Genomic DNA, 19,746 nt, shown 5'->3' on the forward strand with positions numbered 1-19,746 from the left:
AAATAAAATTGCTAAATAAATAGTCTGCAAAGTTGTTCATCCCAATCGGAAACCACTTTACTTGCCTTGACTACTGCACGAACCAATAGCATTTGATTGAGCGTTGAGAAGCGTATTTCATTGGTTGACTGATGAACGCATTCACTTCCGAGGAACTAAATTTTAATAAAGGTAACATTAATATACAGTATGTGATGACTGTGACTATCACGCATTCCTTGTATAATGATAATGAATAATTCAGTGTATGGCTCCGAAACAATCTCCGAACAAATGTTTAAAGTGACCGGAATCAAAATACCAACGTTACTAGTTTGCGGTTAATTATGGGACGAGCATTTCCGCCCATTGTTAAAGGACCTCATTAACGCTGACGCGCCATTTTTTTTTAGCGTGGTGGTATGTGAGCTCATCTCACGGTAAGCTGGAACTGAGTTTCATTCAAAGCAGTAGATTATGAAGGTGACTTCAATATATATTTATCTATTTTGGTGTAGCATGCACAATAGACATTTTTGAGATACCGAGGTATCAAGCTTGTGATGGACATTGTGTCAGGTTGTAAATTTTAAGTTCATATTGTTTTTAAAACATCTGGATGGGTGTTTTTATAATACTTATACCATACAAATGATATTGGTCATCTGTCACCTCTATCCTAAAATATGATCTTTTTCTCCTCTGACTGCAGTGGTCTGAAATGGCCTCTGTGAATGCAACACAGCAACATCTGAACTTCTCCAGCAGCTGGGAGGAGGACAGCAGTGACAATAGTTTTGATGAATGGACACACAGGAGTGTCCCCCTTAGAAGCCCCTGCCGGACACCCCGGATACAACGACACCGTAACAGAAGCATCACAGTTTCTCCTTCAGTCCCTACCTCTCCCATACCATATGCTGCCTGGAAAAAGCTTCGACTTTGTGACTCGCCCAGCACACCAAAAGTAATCTTGGTTGTGCTTTGGTTTCATGTGAACCTTGATGTGGTGACCGTCTGGTGTATGGTTTTGTAGTATCAATAAATTTGACCTTACAAAGAGTTGTTTACTTCCTCCACCCACAGAGTTTGCTGTCTAAATCAACGATGCCTTGCTCTAGCAGCAAACCGTGTCGCAGTCAGCGATTCCTTCGCCTGTCTACTGCTTTTGAACGAGTTCCTTCAGTGAACATTAATCCTTTTACACCAGACACCGTGCGCAGAAACAGTGAACACTACAAGAGAAAGAGTCAAAGGAGTGATGATGATGAGGACTATGGACCAAGGTAACACTTATCTTTCATCTCAGCGATGCCCTTTGTGTAACTAAATTGACATTGAGGTGCTTTTATTTCAACAGATCTAAAGAAATTCAGAATTCATCTGAGGATGAAAGTTTCTTCCTCCCCTCGAAGGTACGTCATTGTTCTATCTTGTATTTCTATGTAGTATTTTTGTAAGGCTACATAATCCCACAAAAGCTTTGGCAAATCTCTGTGTTCTCTTGCAACGTCTCCCATCTGTTGGCCTTCAGAGGCCAGCAGTGTCAGCCCGCATGCTGTCGCGTTACGAGAGTGAGTTTCTAGAGCTGGCCTGCATTGGCGTGGGCGAGTTTGGTTCCGTGTATCGATGTGTGAAGAGGTTGGATGGTTGCATGTACGCCATCAAGCGCTCTCGCAGGCCAATCGCAGGCTCCGCCAATGAGTGAGTCAGCACTGCCAGCCACTTAAAATTCTAATTTTCCCTAAATGGACCTTTTTCACACTTACAGGATTTTTACAAGTGAAATTTGTAAATGATGGTTGAATAAACTTTTATAGATGGTTAAAAAAAAAACTCAATGGTTTAGAATAATAGTGATCTCCTAAAGTCAGATTACTTGAGGATAGGTTGTTGATTTATTGTATATGGTGTTGTTGAACCCATCTTTTTGCTTTGTTTTGCCATAGAAACTATGACTATATTCTGTACAAAAATTCCGCTAATCAGAGTCCCTGCAGGTGCACCCACAATCTTTCCTCTCCTCTAAATACTGCAAATAAAGTAATCAGTAGACCATTTTGAGGAATGTAAACAAAAACAAACTTCCTGTTTTACATCTTTAATTTCTGTAGCTTTTGAGAATCCAAAAAAGCCACGTATTGATAAATGATGTTATGATAGCCCTTTTAACATTAAGTTGTGATTAAAAAGCCTCTTCTCACAGTAATGAAATAGTTTGATAACAAGCAGGACATGTTAATGACCACAGTACATTTAAAAGGTCTATACTTGTTTACTTGCACTCTGAGAATACTAAATACATATACTTAAATTTCTTAAATATAAAATGTACTCAAAACAAGTTTTGTGTGTTAAGTCTGTTGTTTCTTAAGCTTTTTATTTATTCATTTATTTATTTATTTTTCAATGTTGCAGACATTATGCTGCCAGTTTGTGAAAAAGGTCCATTTTTTTACAACACTATTATTTCAAAGAACAGCTGTTTATGGCTAGGAATTTTGTGCTTCCTTGATAAGTCATTGATCTCAAATGTAACTTTTTTTTTCAGGCAGCTAGCCTTGAAGGAAGTGTACGCCCATGCTGTGTTGGGCCATCACCCTCATGTTGTCCGATACTACTCGGCATGGGCTGAAGATGACCATATGATTATACAGAATGAGTACTGTGATGGTAGGAAGAGATTGTCATGAAACCACGAGGATGGTCATGTTTTTGTTTATTAGACTTATGGTATTTTTTTTTGGGTGATTTTTGTACTATAGGTGGCAGCCTTCATGATGCTATAACTGAAAAGAGAGAGCAAGGGGAGTTCTTCAGCGTTCCCGAGCTCAGGGATCTGCTCCTACAGGTCTCCATGGGGCTCAAGTACATCCACAACTCAGGCCTGGTGCATCTTGACATCAAACCGAGTAAGCTTTGTACAACTTTAACTGTTTTTCCTTTGCTTTTTTACACATGCACTTAAAGTTCTATGAATTTCCGTTCCTTTCAGGTAATATTTTCATCTGTCGTCGATCCACCTTAAGTGCTGGTGGAGAGGGAGATAGTGAAGAAGAGGATGAAAGCCACTCTTCTGGAGTTGTATATAAAATTGGTGACTTTCTATTTGCCTTTTTATTCATATTGATAAAATTAAGTGTATTTTTCGAAACCCAAATAAATTGTAGTCAATAAGAAAAAGCTGAAACTCAAAATAGGGGGCATTTACCTGACATGATTTTTAACTAAAAACACAACACCTACTTGAAGCATTTTTGTCATTCATTCACACCATAACCACATTTTAAACGCCTAAAAACACAAACTTTTTAGAACAATTTGAGTGGAAGATTTTGAAGGCTGATTTGGAATTTGGAAATGGTTCATGCCTGCATATTTGCACGTTCACTCTGTAGAATTATGCGATAACTTGACATCCAAAATAACAATGGCAATTGACAGTGACATGACTAGCTACTAGTTTTGTGTGAAAAAGAGTTTTATTCTTTAGCTGATATTTCAGCCAAACAAATTTAACGTTACAAGTCTAGCAATTTTGTATTGTTTGAATTTTTTTTTTTTATTTATTTCTTTTAAATATATTTTTTATTTTTATTGATTTATTTGTGTGTTTTATGTATTTTATTTTATTTAACTTATTTTTATATTTATTATTATTTATTTTTATTCATTACAAAATTTACATTGACATTTTTGTTTTTGATCTCCATGACTATATTATTGGTAAAAACAGTAACAACTTTCAATTAAATCTTATCTTTATCTTATTATTTAGGTGACCTGGGTCATGTTACGTCCATCTCAAGCCCTCAGGTAGAGGAAGGGGACAGTCGCTTTCTGGCTTATGAGGTCCTGCGAGAGGTCAGTTTGAGCTCTGTCAGTGTCAAGCTTGTATTTCTGCATGTTAAAAGAAGCTAATGCTAATTCTAGACATGACCAGTGGTTCATGAGGTGAATTTTCTCTTTCACAGGACTACACGCATCTTCCTAAAGCAGATATTTTTGCGCTGGGTCTGACAGTGTTGTTGGCTGCAGGTGCTTCACCACTTCCCCAGAATGGGGATGATTGGCACAGATTGAGGCAAGGAGAACTACCCAGCCTGCCACATGAGTTACCAGCACTCTTTAAAGACCTTCTAAAGGTACTGTTTTATTAAACTGCATATTTGAGTAATTTATTAAGGTCCCTGTTATATGGCTGTATATTGACTGAATATAGTTACTCCAAATGTTTTTGTCCAGTCATCTTACAACTTAAAGGGATAGTTCACACAAAAAGAAAATTCTGCCATTTACTCAGCAAATGTTTTCTTTTGCCCTGTAAAACACAAGATATTTTGAATAGTAGAAGCCTGTAACCATTGACATTCATAATATGAAAATAAAGAGAGAGCGTAAATGATAATTTCGAGTTTTAGTTTAACTATCCCTTTAATGTGCAGGCCTGCAATAATACAGTTTGACCAGTGAGGTGCTGTTGGACAAAACCGTTTCCAGATGTAGTCTAATAAAAGAAATTGTGTAAAGAAATCTCGTGTGCAAATGAGGCAAAAGTGTGGGTAAGATTTACATGACCCTAAACAAAAAAAAAAAAAAGAAAGAGATGCCATGTGTAACCACTCAAAATACTCAGCAAGTTTATAAGATAATTGTTTATTGCAACCCTACCTAGTCTATACTAGTCTCTTGAGAACTTTTTTCTTATAAGAAGTTCTTCAAATCATTAGTTTACTTGCTATAGAAACCTCTAAAAGGTTTTAGCAATAACATTCATGAAGATCTGATTTCATGTAAGTATCAAAGTATATGACATGGTTTTCTCGTCTAACAAAAAAATCATTGCCAGCAGAGGGCATAAAATCAACTGTCCAATGCTGTTAATGTAGTTTCAGTTTTAGTTTTTGGTTCCTCTTCTTTAGAATTCTCATGAATGTGCTGCCGTTTTTGAGTTTGTTTACAGTAAAGTAATATATGACTCCCGATTGACAACCATATGGACTATTGTGTACTTGATAGTCACTATTAGATCCTGATCCTACTGCAAGGCCATCTGCAACAGCTTTGTGTCGGCATGATGTTCTATGTAAGGAGAGAGCTGGAAAACTTGCTACACAGCTTCGCAAAGAGCTAAATGTGGAGAAATTCAGAACAGCTATGCTGGAAAGGCAAGTTAAATGACATTATACTATCTTTGAGGACTGACAAAAGAAGCAGTACTAATCATTGCTGCTCGCAGACATTGTAATTGCAATACATTTTATTTATTTCTTTAATAGAGAACTGAAGGAGGCCAGACTGGCTGCTACCTCCCCGCAGCAGTCCTGCCAACCAGGGTCCCTTCCCAAGGCTAAGAGGAAGCTTGTGGGCCGAAATGTAGCTCGTTCTGTGAGCTTTGGATTTCCTGGATACTAACACTGGCTCGAGCACTGAGTTTGTTTTGTTCTGCATGTGCCAACAGGCCTAAATCTTGTATTGTTCTGCATTACAGTGAAGCGGTCACTGATGAAAATTCTTCTTTTTGTCTGAAACTGGACTAAAAATTAACATGGGCACTGGGTGCAATAATTTGTACTGTTTACTGTGGATTGTCACATTTTTTTTGCAACACGATTGGTGCGTTTTAACTGTAAATAAAGTTTTTAAATGTATTAAGCATCATTCAGTGAAACCTTTTAAATTTGTCTGTTGTGGTAGTTCAGCAACATCACACTTCACATGAAAAAGGAAATACAGCATAATTGTTAGTCTGCTGTGTATAAATGATACATCTGTAAATACATTTACAAAACATCTGTGGAGCAAAAGTGGAGCATTACACTCAAAACCCCAAATTTAAACACTACAAATTGTTCCAAACCTTTAATTATAATTTTTCTTTCTTTTGAGCAACAAAAAATAATCTTGACACATGGAAACCGCCTTTTGCATCCAAATAAGAAAAAAAAATATGGAAGTGGGTTAGCTTGGCTTCAACCATCTTCAAAATATTTTTTTTGTTTGAGGACAGGAAGGGAAATTTAATATGGGTTTGAAACAAGTTTAGGGTAATGACTGTTTATTTATCTTAGTGGAAACTTATGTACCACCTTTGCTGTGTGAATTTGATCGCAGTGTAGTGCTTTCTGTCTTTGGTGTTTTCCCCACTAAAATACACAAGCACAAAGTGCAATAGACGATTTTTGGTCAACTTTTCCTCAGGAATCTTATCTGTCAAGAGCAGTCTAACAGAAGGGGAACTCCAACCCTCTGCACTGAAGTTGAAAAAGACGAGGATAAAATCACGTATACACAGTGACTTTCTGTTTGTGTTTGACTTGAATCATTCTCATCAACTGCGATTATTTATTTGTTATTCAACAAAATAAAAATAACGAACCAAATAACACATTTAACAGCATTTCTCCGTTGCACAACTACAGGAATTCAGCGGCCTTCCTGGACACGCCCCTCTACTCCAGCGTCATTCGTGACACGTAGTAAGGCGGGGAGTTTTTACTAGACTCCCCGCTGCACTTGGCTTGTTGTTTATTGCGTTGCGTGTTGATTATGCTTCCCTGTTTGTATTCAAAGTTTACGTAAGTAACGAATATTTATAATTTTACTCAAAAGTACATTTGATAGGTATATTGATTAAAGTTTGAACCTTTGTCTCCAAAAATAGAAATACAATTCAGTGTAGTATTTACTTAGTACTTTAGACCACCGGTAACGTTATTTAGCCGGTGTTTAAGTTAGCATGGTCTGTGTAGATAATGTTGCGACAATATAATTTATTTTTACGCTTATGTACATAATAACGTTAAATATAAGTCATAGTTTTTCAGTTTAACCTTCCGGTCAGCGCACCGAAAGTTGAGATTTTAACGTTAGTCGTTATGCAAAACCGAACATTTAGGGTTACGTTTAATAAATATTTGCGTCTGTAGCTTGCTGTAACGTTAGATATCCATGGACTTGTGTTGTTTTTCTGTGGCTTTTAAAACGAAAGTTATTAGTCCACCAAGGGAATGTGTGATAGACTCTTGTATAACGTTAAATACGTGGAATACAATGAAAGTAACTGTAAATAAGAGTAACGTTTAGTCAAAATGTACATTTGTATACTGTATGCAGTTGTGTCCATTGTGAATTATTAAATAAATATCCGTCCTAATGAAATAGCCACTATCTGGATCTTTCATAATAATGAAACGAGCTGCTTTTTGTTTTTTAATTGCAGAGCACCTGTATGAGACATTGTACAGGCCTGCTCGATGGACTTCAACAGGAACTTTGACCATATTCCACATACATCTCTGGTGCTCCTTTCCTTTCTTGACCAGAAAGACTGCCAAAATGGTGAATCGGGAAGGGTCTTTGATTATCGTGAAGATAACCTGTCTACAAATCATATTGACAGTGATGGGGATATAGAAACCGACGGACAAAGTCCACCAGCGACCTACAGAGACCTTTTACATGAACTACAGCATGAAGTTCAGCCTGGTCTTTCAGGTAATTTGTTTTCTCTTACATGAAAGAGTTAATAAATTCTTTCATTACAACAGGAACATGTCTGTTTCTAGAATGTTCATTTAACTGTGCAAAAGCAGCAGGTATTTCCTGCGCGCTCAATGTCTGAATTCTAATCTAGGAGGTTAAGGAAGTTTAATATTTAAAATTTTGTTACAAGCTCTTCACATACTGGCAATAAAAAAGGATTAATGCATATTATTTCCAGGGACGCACCAAAATTGAAATTTAGTTTTATACAAAAACCTATATCTTTATATTTGCAAACTAATAAACTGTATATAAACATAAGTTTTGATATCAATTTATCTGAACCAAATTATAAATCAAAAGGCAAATAAATACACTGTAAAAAGCTCTTAGTTTGCTTCACTTAAAGAGAGTAAATCCATGGGTTTCAAAGTGATTAGTTGAATTTACTTAAGGTAACAAGTTTACTCACTTTTTTAAGTAAATGAATTATGTGCATAATTATAAAAATGAACTTCAGTAAGTTTAATTGTTTTAAGTTACAATGGATTTACTCACTTTTTAAAGTAATGTCAACTTTTTGGGGGGGGATGAACCAGAGCACCCAGAGGAAACTCACAACTCACACGGGGAGAACATGCAAACTCCACACAGAAATGGCGAACCAGCGATCTTCTTGCTGTGAGGAAACAGCTCTACCTACTGTGCCACCACGTTGCCCCTAATAAAATCTTACATATATTAATAATTTTATACAGAAAACAAGAGAAGCAATCTGAAATTGTAATGGCATTCACCATAACCACATTTATGTATGTCAAGCAACCTCAAGCATGTCAACTGAAACTTCAACCTAATACTAGCGGTTTTATCTCACATCTGACAAGTCACCTTGTTTTTTACTATAGTATATATTTTTGATAGTATACTTTTATAGTGGAATGTTCTATGAGGAAGGACATTTCTTGTTGTCTCTCCTTTGTTTTTAAGTTAGCCATAGGAATGTGTTTACAAAACTCAACCCATCACTGAGGGGTTTTCAGAGGGTCATGCTTGTGGGCTTATCTCATCAATGAAAATCTTAATGAGTGCTCACTTTGCAAATGTTAAGAATGGTATGGATTCAGAAAATCCAGTAGTCCCTCATCTGACACCTTTGTTCATCTTCGTTATACAAATTAGGAATTTTTAGATAAAATCAGAGAGCTCTTTGACCCTCCATATACAGCAGTGGTCCAGAAAGGGACCAAAAATATGCTGTTTTCAGTGGTTAAACTGTAATCAAATGAAGCTCCAAGAACACTTTTGAGCTCTTAAAAAAACACTTCAGAATGCACATTTACTAAAGGCAATACGATACTTGTGTGTTGCGCTTCTGACTCTAATGGCAAATATTTCATATTGCCTGCCTCTAATAGGGCTGCACAATATTGGAAGAAATAGACATTGGAATATTTTGTTTTACAGCTACATTGTGATAAGATATATATTTTCACCAATGGATTGAAAATTTCTTTTTGTGAAGAATTTATTATTTCAGGATTTTTTGGGTGATTTTATAGTGGAGTGCATCTGCATAAATCATTAAAATCAACTTTAAACTAGATTTTTAGGGGGGGAAACTTGATTGAAAAGTCTTAATGGGAGTTGGACAAAAAATCTAATGTAAAACGACTTCACTACAAAAATGTAATTAGTTTTTGTTAAAGCAAAGTGGTTTCTTGTGCCTGAATGCTTTAAACTCACTTGATATGTTTAACAGAAAAACAAAACAAATGCAATTAATTAACTTTGAATCCACAATAGTTTAACTTCGCCATTAATCTACAAGCTCCTGGTCAACAGTAAGCCACACTTGACATAGGAGAACCAGTGATATTACTATTGCGGATGCACACATTGCGATATCGATGCTAAAGCTATATATTGTGCAACGTAGTAGACGCAGACCTGATGAGGAAGAGAAGGCATTGGCGAATAAAGTTGTTTTTGAGCTCTCATGGAATGTTTTGACAATTGTGAAGAGTCAGAGAGCTCAGATTCTGTCTAAAATATCTGTATTTGTGTCCAAAGATTGATGGAAATGGGGCTGGAACAGCATGATGTTGAGTTAAGCTTAAGAAGTTTATGCTTCTGCGTCGAGTGATCGTTGTGGCGCATGCGTTGTTGTGCATTTATACTTCAGTGCACTGTTTGTGTTGCTCTGCAATAACACTTCCGAAACGCTAGCTGGCAGTAGGTTTTTAAGTTCCTTTGTCGAGTTTCTTTGATGGGTTTTAATTTTTCTGAACGCTACCTTAATATAGAAGTAGCTCAAACTCGCTAATTTTGAGGCAGGAACCGGGATACATGCAACAACTTCAATCATAAGATAAAAACAAAACTTTCCACCTCCTTCTTGGGACTCTATTGTAAACACTCACTCCAACGCGTTCACCAGCTCTTGCGTTATGTGTTGTTACAACATGTAGTTACATTTTTGGAAAGGTGCGCAACGGCGAGGGCTATGCGTCCACGCGCAGGCTGCGCCAGAGCATACACGTGCGCTTGATGCAGAGGTATATATCAGCCTAAATTCATAACAGAAATTTAATGTTTTGTGAACAAACCCTTTAAAGCACAGGTGTCAAACTCAGTTCCAAAAGGGCCGCAGCTCTGCACAGTTTAGTTCCAACCCTAATTAAACACACTTGATCAAACTAATTGAGTCCTTCAGGCTTGTTTGAAACCTACAGGTAAGTGTGTTGGAGCAGGGTTGGAACTAAACTGTGCAGGGCTTCGGCCCTCCAGGGATTGAGTTTGACATCCCAGCTTTAAAGGGTCAATGGAATTAAAATAAAGTGTTTTACATGTTAGTATCAGTATTGTTAGCTTTTAAGTTATCCATAAGCCCTAAAACAGCAACAAAATTCTTGTTTAGAAGATTTAAAACCAATATAAACATGTAAAGCTTGTAGTTTGTCTCTTTCGCTCAAATGGATCAACGTTTCTTTTATAGGTCTCTTCTCATGTGCTTTTTTTTTTTGATGTGCTTCAACTTAACCACTCTCACTGGCAGAACGGTGATGATGAAACAAAACTCTGGTGGCATTTTGGTTGAATTTTTTTTTTTTTTAAAGGAGGAGTTACACTATAATCCGATCTCTCCGTGTTTCAGTAAAGATTACATCAAACATTGAATAAAAGTGCATGTTTCAAAGCACTTCGTGGGACTTTTAGGTAGTTGTTATAATTACCATTCTTGCTGCGAAGTGGAATTCTTCAATACTAGTTAATGTCCCCACCCCCTCACCCCTGCCCCCCAAAAAATAATGAAAACTGTGTTCCAGAAGAGTAGCAGTTTCGAAATCTTAAATGTTTTGCAGCACAGACAGACTAGTGGAAGTTAAGCAGTCAGTCAAGTTTACAATATTTTCTTAATTGATTTCCACTTTTATGAAAATGTATATAGAACAAACACGATTAATGTAACCAATTTTTTTAAAGGGGCCTGCTTTAGCCTTTAATGCTGGGGAGCCACCATCTTGCAATATCACTCTGTCTGACGTCACAGGATTGGTTCTGTTCCCTGAAGTAGAGACAAAGTGGAAGTAATGGACTGACCATGGAGCCTAATTTAACCCAATGCGTCAGGTTTTGGATGTGCATCGCGGAGCTGGTGCATTTGTGGTTAACATATATATATATATTCTTTCATGGTTACATGCATTCAATTTGTTTCCTACTAGTTATTATCCAAATAAAAGTATGCCATAAGAGTAGTGTGTACCTACTTCTGTATGTTCATTTGATGGACTCTTTACTAAGGCCAAGTACAGTAGTAGATTATTCACTGAAGTATTATGATAGCAGTAACAAAATTTTGAATGCTGTGTATTTTTGTTTCAGTCAATGCAGAAGAGGCTCGAGCTGCGAGAGAAATGGCGGCAGAGTTGATCAGAATAGCAGATCTTCTGGAGCAGAGCGTTCTGTCTCAAGCTGCTGAGAGTCTGACTAAAAAACTGAGATCTTCCCAAGAACAGGTCTGTCAGATTGCTAAACTGTACGCATTTCTGATGGCTTTACGCGAATGGTTCCTCCATTTAAATAGTATCACTTGCATATTTTCAGGTTTGGGCCAGTCATCTATCTAAAGGAGTGCAGACGTTACTTCAGCATGTGGCAGCAGCCAAAGAGTTTAAGAAGGAGCTTGTGGAGATGGCCTTCACGTTCATGCTCATGAAGACTGTTTGTGAACGCACACCTGATTTTCTGTTTGGCCTTTATGGGACAGTGGTGCAGTTTTTCGGATCCAACTGATCCCCGATGAAATCTGATGAGCAGTTAGAGAAGTGAAGGATTTGAAGAAAAAAAGATACGTTCAAACATGGTTTGATAATACAAATGTCAATTAATTCAGCTTTTTAAAACTGAATACGTTTGATTTTGTAGCTGTTATTCATTGTGTTTGTTGTTGTTGTTCTCCATGACATTGGGTTTTTTGTTCATTGTGTATATAAATAAATAAATGTAAGAAAACATGTCTGCTTTATTCATCTCAGCTTTGGTTACTTAGTATTTTTGTGCTGTATTTTCAGTGTTTTATTGTCGGCTTTACTTGTATTGAAACCTCTGGCAACTTTTTTGTATGGAGGTCAAGCTGAAAAAATATTGTATACTATTCCTTCTATGCTAATGAAGGACTCCTGAGACATTCCAAGCATGGGATGGGTCCTCCTGGTGAGTTCCTCACAGCTCCTATACACATCTCTGCCATTTCCTTACTGTAACCATGTGCTCTTCACCATACACAATCTGCTCGTGATCTTCCTTCGGATAATTTTGTCATGTTTGGTGTCATATGACAGTTTTCAGTGTTGTAGTGATGAAATCAACAGAGACATTGATTAATTATATTTCAATCTACATTATATTTACTATTGCTGAGTCATGACCTTAGGAGAGTATGTTAATGTTCTTCTCCCCCACTTTATCTCTTCAACTTTTCTCTCACGTTCAGCTGGTCTTGGGGGTTAGTTTTCACTCATGTCTGACAATGCTTTGCTCAGGGTATAAGGAAAGGTAACTGTTGATCTGGGAGAATGGCTTTTACTCTGCATCTCCCGCATACCAGTGCGTAGCCTCATATGCTAACAAAGGCAGTTTCACTGTGTTGCTCAGCAGTGCATATGTTACAGCTAATTTCTTAATACAGTATGTTAGTTTGTGCCATTATAATGTCTGTATATTTAAACATGTAACTTAATAAACAACTTTGCCTGCTTTAAGACGTAGAGATTTTTTCTCTTTATCAGTGATGAAAAACAACTATAATGGAGTCCCCAGACAGCACACATACGTTGGGCCGACGTCGGCCGAAGGTCAACACGTCGGCCCCTTTAATTCTAACATCGGTATATGGTCGGCCAAACATACGCATGATCGTTCGGTCGTGTGTTCTATTGTTCCAGCTCAACAAACGTCGGCTCTGCGTCGGTTAACGACCAGAGGCCGACGAAGCACTTCATAAGCACTTGATCTCTCATGCCCATGAAAGAATCCGGCAACATATTTGGTTTACAAGTAAGTTTTTGCGTGCATAATAAATTAGACAAACGGGACATGCATCATGTGAACTGCGTCGGTCGGTCCAGCTTTAAATAGCCTGCATTAATGCAGTAAAACTGACCAAAATGCCTACAATACATGATTTCAATTCATTAAAATATAAAAAGTTTTATTGTTATGCTTTAATAATGAAAACGTTGTTTTTTTCTGGTGTTGACTGCTGTTTGCTTTTTTTTATTGTGGCTTTTTCTAATACATTTTTCCCAGTGTAAAAATCAAGTATGTTCTGCATTTCGGCTGTTTAATTAAAATAAACACCTTTTTACAGAGTGACATCTTTGTTTTATATATACTTGCATTTATATTTATTGGTTATTTATTTTTGACAGTGAATGCACAAACCCAGACAGCACACATACGTTGGGCCGACGTCGGCCGAAGGTCAACACGTCGGCCCCTTTAATTCTAACATCGGTATATGGTCGGCCAAACATACGCATGATCGTTCGGTCGTGTGTTCTATTGTTCCAGCTCAACAAACGTCGGCTCTGCGTCGGTTAACGACCAGAGGCCGACGAAGCACTTCATAAGCACTTGATCTCTCATGCCCATGAAAGAATCCGGCAACATATTTGGTTTACAAGTAAGTTTTTGCGTGCATAATAAATTAGACAAACGGGACATGCATCATGTGAACTGCGTCGGTCGGTCCAGCTTTAAATAGCCTGCATTAATGCAGTAAAACTGACCAAAATGCCTACAATACATGATTTCAATTCATTAAAATATAAAAAGTTTTATTGTTATGCTTTAATAATGAAAACGTTGTTTTTTTCTGGTGTTGACTGCTGTTTGCTTTTTTTTATTGTGGCTTTTTCTAATACATTTTTCCCAGTGTAAAAATCAAGTATGTTCTGCATTTCGGCTGTTTAATTAAAATAAACACCTTTTTACAGAGTGACATCTTTGTTTTATATATACTTGCATTTATATTTATTGGTTATTTATTTTTGACAGTGAATGCACAGTTACAATGGAGTCAGATAAATAATGGATTTAAACACACCATCCTTCAACGGCTTTCTGTTTCCGATTATTGGTTCAGAATAGCAGCGTAAGCTCCAAGACTTGCATCAGTAAAATGAATGGATTGTTTTTTTATTGTTGATGTTATTTAATATTTGATTATTATATGATTCTTAAATTTGTGCAGCAGTTGTCATTTGTTTTTGACCTGCTGTTTTTTTTTTTTTGAGCAAATACAATCAAATCTTGAATTAGTTGGATCACAGACATAACTTTGATTTCTTTAACCCTTTAATAATAATAAAAAAAAAAAAACTAGATTGCATTTCTCAACTCCTAATGTCTAGTTAACACAATACATTTCTTTCAACAAATCCCATATTTTCTAAAATATCAGCCTCTACCAAATAGTTTATATGTCGGTTTATAGTAAAATACTGGAATGGAGCTTCTGCGTTAGCCTGCCAATTCTGACGGGCGCGTGCGAGTAAACAGCTTTTTGTCTCGTTTTACGCTTGAGCAACTAAATGAATGCAAAAGTTTATTTAACTGAATGTATTTTAATGACATTACAACATCGATGCTGTATAAGGAACCGTATAAAATGGAAAAAAAGTTCAAAATAACAGGTCACCGGAAGTATCAGCATGGAAACAGCACTAGCTCGGCATTTACCCTATTTACAGTTTTTTTGGATTGCTTACACACTAAAATTAAAAGTAGTACACTATTAGCAAAAACTTACACACAAGTATCAAAACATCAGCCCATATTTGCACAACTATAAGCACATTGTCAGCTTCACACTTGTTGCAAAACTCTACACACAGTGATTTGCAAAACGCTAAACACACTTAACATACATTACACACTAAAATCTATCATAAAGTCACTTCCTTGCAATACCAAAGCACTGACTGTCAAATTACTGCACTGTCCAACCAATTGGTTCAACACAGGTCGTCAGGTGTGCAAACACTTGTTTGATTATTTGTAGACACACCAATCAGGTGTTTAAGCACTATAAAATGCCAGTTTCAATGATAACCATCAGGTCTCAATATCAACACTGTCACACACCATAAAAAAATAAATAAATAAATATATATATATATATATATATATATATATATATATATATATATATATATATATATATATATATATATATATATTAAAATGAAGCAAATTTATGGAGTGCCTTTCGAGCACAATTTCGAAAGGATGAAAAGATTGTGGCATGATTATGCAGAGGTATGTATTCACTTTAGCAGTGTGATCTTGCATACTGTCTCATAATCTTTTACTGTACTGTAATACTAGATCTACACTGAACTACACAATTTTGCCTGACACTGTTCTACACGTAGTTTTATGAATGGATGGAGAGGAGATCTAGCATGAGTTTGCTTACGTAGATGATGGTGTGTTCAACCTGACGTGAACACGGAGTAGAAGAAACATCATTGGCCACAGGGCTTACAGTCAATGTCCCAGGGCAACGTGGGGGAAATATACAGTAACACTCTGTGCAGCCATTACAAAGAATGGTGTCCTCCACTGCCATGCCCATATGGGCCATTACAACACAGCACATATACTTACATTCTTGGACCAATTGCACAACATAACAGCAGCAAATGAAATCGATCATACGCAATACATTGTTGTCTGGGACAATGTGTCTTTCCACCATTCTGCTCTGGTTCAGAACTGGTTTTAGCAACATCCACATTTTACCGTCCTTTATCTTCCACCATACTCTCCATTCCTCATCCTTATTGAAGAGTTTTTCTCTGCATAGTGGTGGAAAGTATATGATCTCCGTCTCCAAGCTGAGGTACCCCTCATCCAAGCCATGTAGGAGGCCTGTGACCAGATGGAGGTAGCAGCAATACAAGATTCTACATTCAAGACACTTCTTTCCAAGGTGTCTTGCTAAGGACAACATTGCAATTGATAATTCTCATGCCAGATCTATCTTACAGTTCAATACGTAAAGTGACATGTTACAGTACTTTGAATCTTCATGCCAACATGTTGGACATGTTGAGGAATAAATGAGTTTCTTCAAGGTGCAACATTGTTCTTGAGTAGTGTTTGGTGAATTTACTTTATATTTGTACTTTGTTGATGGTAGCCTACTCTAATCATAGTGAAGCAGAAGTGCTAAAAGTGTTTTAGGTTTATCACAGCAGTGTGTAACTCGTGCAAACAGTGTATAGTAAATGTGAAAATGTGTGTTTCTTATGGTAAAAAAAGTGTGGTTTTTAAACAGAAGTCTATAGTTTTTATAAGAGTGTTTAATTATGCAAAGGATCTGTAGTGTTTTGCTAATTGGGTGTGTGGTTGTGCTAATTGTGTGTACTGTTTTGAAAACACGGGCCCTGTTTTGAAAATCGTGCTTAAGCAATTAAAAAAAAACTGTAAATAGGAACTTATATACATCTAATATATCTAGAATACTACAGGATTATTACATACTAAGCAACAGAATCCTGTGGTGCCACAGAAATATTTAAGTGATACCACACACTACCACAAGAATACTGCAGGAGTATTACATACTGTACAACACAGAATCCTGTGGTAAAACATCCCAAAAAAACAACAAAGTACTACACAATTATCACATGATTTTTGTTTTGCACATTTGATGGTTAACCACATGAAATACCACATGCTACCACAAAAATATTACAGGAATATAACAGTAATACCACACACTCTACCACAGGAATATCCCAGGAATATTACATATTGTATAACAGAATCCTGTGTTAAATACTACCAAAATATGAAAGTGATACACTACCACAAGAATACTACAGGAGTATTGCATACTGTACAGCACAGAATCCTGTGGTAAAACGTCCCAAAAAACAACAAAGTACTACACAGTTACCACATAACATTTGATGGTTTACCACATAGAATACCGCAGGTAATGTTTGTAATGGAGGGTGTCGGTCATCTTGTTGTTTCAATTGCAAATTTATTCCAGTACACAAACATTTGCACACTGAAAAGTTTTTACAATAAATATGAATACATGTGACTTAAATGCAGAACATACTGATTTTACCTTGCTCTGAGAAAAAAAAAAGTTTTAGAAAAAGACAGAATAAAAAAGCTAATTCTTGTGATATTGTACTGCAGAAATTGCTGTAGCAATCCTGTGATATTTAGCTGTGTTGGTATTACCACACAAAAACAATAGAGAAACCACATACTTCATCCAATGGTAAATTCCTGTGAAATTTTACTGCAGAAAGTGCTGTAGTAAGCCTGTCATATTTAGCTTTGCTCATTTTTTTGTGTGGTAAATTTATGTTGTACTGCTGAAATACCACAGGATTACCACAGGACATTTTTGTAAAGCCGGTCGCACACCAGAAGCGAACTTAAGTCCAACTTTTGTGCTACAGAAAAGCCCAACAGTTTGTAAAGACATAAGGGCATGTGCTAGCTAGACAATATTTTAAATGTCATCCTCTAGTATTAATTATCATAAAAATTCACATTTTCAAAAGAAATCCTCGTATTATAGTAAAACAGATAGTGAAGGGTTAACTAGTGAGTCTTTTCGTCATTTTATTTTATTTCTTTTTTATTACTACAGGTTTGGAACAACATGAGGATCAGATTATTATTTATTATTATTATTAATTTATTTTTTTTTGCTTTGGATGAAGTTTTTATATTTTTATTGTTTTTATTCAATGATATGATTGTGATTGTGATAAATGTAGGCAGTTCCTTTGAGAATATGCTATGTACCAGGGATGTCAAACTCCTGGAGGGCCGCAGCCCAGCAGAATTTAGTTCCAGCCCTGCTTCAGCACACTACCTTTAGATTTAGTTTGATCAGGTGTGTTTAATTAGTATAACTGCAGTGTTACCCTGTAGATTGTGCAGTAAATAACTGTAAAATAGTCAGTGTTTTGCTGTAATAAAAGGAAACAGTATTTTACTGTAAAAGGAGTAGACTTTGTATGAAATTGTGTAGTGCAAAGAATAAATTACAGTAATTTATTTTATGTACTCATTACAGATAGTAACTTTGACAATAAATAGCAAATTACTGTTCAACCATTACTGTCCCATCCACTCTGATGCTTTATGTTGCTATTTATAGAGACGTGCATTTTGAAGGCAGAAAATAATGATTTAGGCATCACCATACACTCCCACAGGCTGTCTGTCTTATTCTAAACACAAAGGTGTTAGAAAAAGTTTTCAGAAAATGCTGGCCCTTTAAGGGAGTCAGGTGTTTGATTTGTTTACTGCTGAGTGTGCTCTATTCTCTGTCCATCAATTCAGATGTAGAGTCTGATATGTTTTAGGCTTCAAATAAGAATCTACATTGAGTAAGTAAAATGTGTTCAAATGTTTTTGAGGGTTTCTAAAATAAGGCTGTGTTTTAAGTTATATTGTTGTTATCTTGAACTGTGTACTTGAAAGCTACATTGTTAGCTAGTTAGCCTCTCCTCATATAACTTCTTACATTTATTGTATATTGCATACTGCCATAATGTACAGATGTTAACAGTTTTATGTATCTTTCTGGCAACTAAGCCTAAATTAAATTCCATCGCCTCAGTAAGGTAACATGTGCACAGAAATCATCACAGGGAATCACAAAAACATGATACACATAGCCATCCACACACAAAAGCTCCACTGTCAGCTCCCAGGTTGTGAGTTTGTTGCTAAGTATTTTTCAGAGCTGTGTTTCCACCTATGAATTTATATTACAAACAATAGAAAAGTTTGTTGTCATGAGATTTTTTAAGTAAATAATAATTACAACAATAAAATATTGGATTCTTTGGTTTTGGGTGTTGCCGGCTTTATTTTTGCTTTTATAATTATTTGTAACTTTTTATTGAGAATTGACAGTTTTTAATTATTTTAAACTTTAACATTTAAAATAATTAGTTTGTGTGTTTTTTTTTTTTTTTTGCATGGTCAGCATTGAGGAGAGAGTAACACATTTCACCGCAGCACTTTGTGTGTGTGTGTGTGTATAATGCCTATACCTGCTGCAGTCAACCTAAAACCTACAGTAGGTTGACATAAAACCAAAACAACACCCATTCTTGTCTTAGGACATTTTATTTGGCAAATTTTAAAATAACAGTAAGTATATGTGACATGTTAAATATATAGTATAATTTGCTGGTTTTAAACATACAGAATAATAATAAATATAGTTATGAAACAACCATAACACCAAATGCTGACTAATGAAAGTACATTTATAACAACTATTTGTTAGACTTCTGTATTGTCAAACCATGTTGCATACAAATGCATTCAACAGACTTATATGACAGTGCATCGCTGTAGAGGACAAATAAAACACGAGACAGGTGTTTAGAAAGAGTATAGTTTATTTAGTTTGACATGCAAACTTATCAAAACAAGACACACTTTCAGAAAACAGCCCGGAAACATTATAATGCGCGCGCTCGTGAATATAACCCGCAGTTGTCTTCAACTGTTGTCTTCAATAGTCCTTCTTTGCTCAACTGAGCTGAAAAACAAAGCAAAACATTACAACAGTCAGACATGGAGCAAAGAGCATAGAATTACCAAGAGGCGACACTCTACAATTTGGGAAACAATAACGCGCTTTTTGAATAAATTAAATAAAAACAAAGCAGCTGCTTTCCATCGCGACAGCAATGACGAGCGATCGCTATC

At 36.2% G+C, this 19,746-nt stretch overlaps 2 protein-coding genes across 6 annotated transcripts; both read left to right on the forward strand.

The window, feature by feature from the left end:
• The first annotated feature begins 44 nt into the window (after positions 1 to 44).
• Positions 45 to 5,640, forward strand: wee2 (WEE2 oocyte meiosis inhibiting kinase). 3 transcript variants are annotated; one of them, XM_087291636.1, is made up of 12 exons: positions 45 to 171; positions 692 to 946; positions 1,066 to 1,265; positions 1,340 to 1,394; positions 1,514 to 1,683; positions 2,531 to 2,652; positions 2,745 to 2,891; positions 2,975 to 3,076; positions 3,758 to 3,843; positions 3,954 to 4,124; positions 4,999 to 5,147; positions 5,259 to 5,640. In XM_087291636.1, exons 2-12 carry the CDS (start codon positions 701 to 703, stop codon positions 5,392 to 5,394), a joined length of 1,584 nt encoding a protein of 527 aa, XP_087147762.1. In that variant the 5' UTR covers positions 45 to 171; positions 692 to 700; the 3' UTR covers positions 5,395 to 5,640.
• Positions 5,641 to 6,502: 862 nt separating this feature from the next.
• On the forward strand, positions 6,503 to 11,984 carry bida (BH3 interacting domain death agonist). Of its 3 annotated transcripts, none has more exons than XM_087292170.1 (4): positions 6,503 to 6,603; positions 7,202 to 7,476; positions 11,353 to 11,486; positions 11,575 to 11,984. In XM_087292170.1, the coding sequence occupies exons 2-4, from the start codon at positions 7,236 to 7,238 to the stop codon at positions 11,761 to 11,763; spliced, it is 564 nt and encodes a 187-aa protein (XP_087148296.1). In that variant the 5' UTR covers positions 6,503 to 6,603; positions 7,202 to 7,235; the 3' UTR covers positions 11,764 to 11,984. The 3 variants fall into 3 exon arrangements, with proteins under 3 accessions (XP_087148296.1, XP_087148295.1, NP_001073295.1); XM_087292169.1 differs by having other exon boundaries at positions 6,503 to 6,557; NM_001079826.1 differs by lacking the exon at positions 6,503 to 6,603 and having other exon boundaries at positions 7,218 to 7,476.
• The last annotated feature ends 7,762 nt before the right edge of the window (positions 11,985 to 19,746 follow it).

Source organism: Danio rerio, chromosome 18 (assembly GCF_052040795.2).
Source record: "Danio rerio strain M-AB ecotype USA chromosome 18, GRCz13ab, whole genome shotgun sequence".
Taxonomy (NCBI): domain Eukaryota; kingdom Metazoa; phylum Chordata; class Actinopteri; order Cypriniformes; family Danionidae; genus Danio; species Danio rerio.

Bases quoted from the DNA above. Each gene is read 5' to 3' on its own strand.
- wee2 (XM_087291636.1), top strand. From the start codon at position 701: ATGGCCTCTGTGAATGCAACACAGCAACATCTGAACTTCTCCAGCAGC. The intron at 2,653-2,744 runs GTAGGAAGAGAT...TTTGTACTATAG, and splicing joins ACAGAATGAGTACTGTGATG to GTGGCAGCCTTCATGATGCT. The intron at 3,844-3,953 runs GTCAGTTTGAGC...TCTCTTTCACAG, and splicing joins CTTATGAGGTCCTGCGAGAG to GACTACACGCATCTTCCTAA.
- bida (XM_087292170.1), top strand. From the start codon at position 7,236: ATGGACTTCAACAGGAACTTTGACCATATTCCACATACATCTCTGGTG. The intron at 7,477-11,352 runs GTAATTTGTTTT...TTTTTGTTTCAG, and splicing joins AGTTCAGCCTGGTCTTTCAG to TCAATGCAGAAGAGGCTCGA. The intron at 11,487-11,574 runs GTCTGTCAGATT...GCATATTTTCAG, and splicing joins TGAGATCTTCCCAAGAACAG to GTTTGGGCCAGTCATCTATC.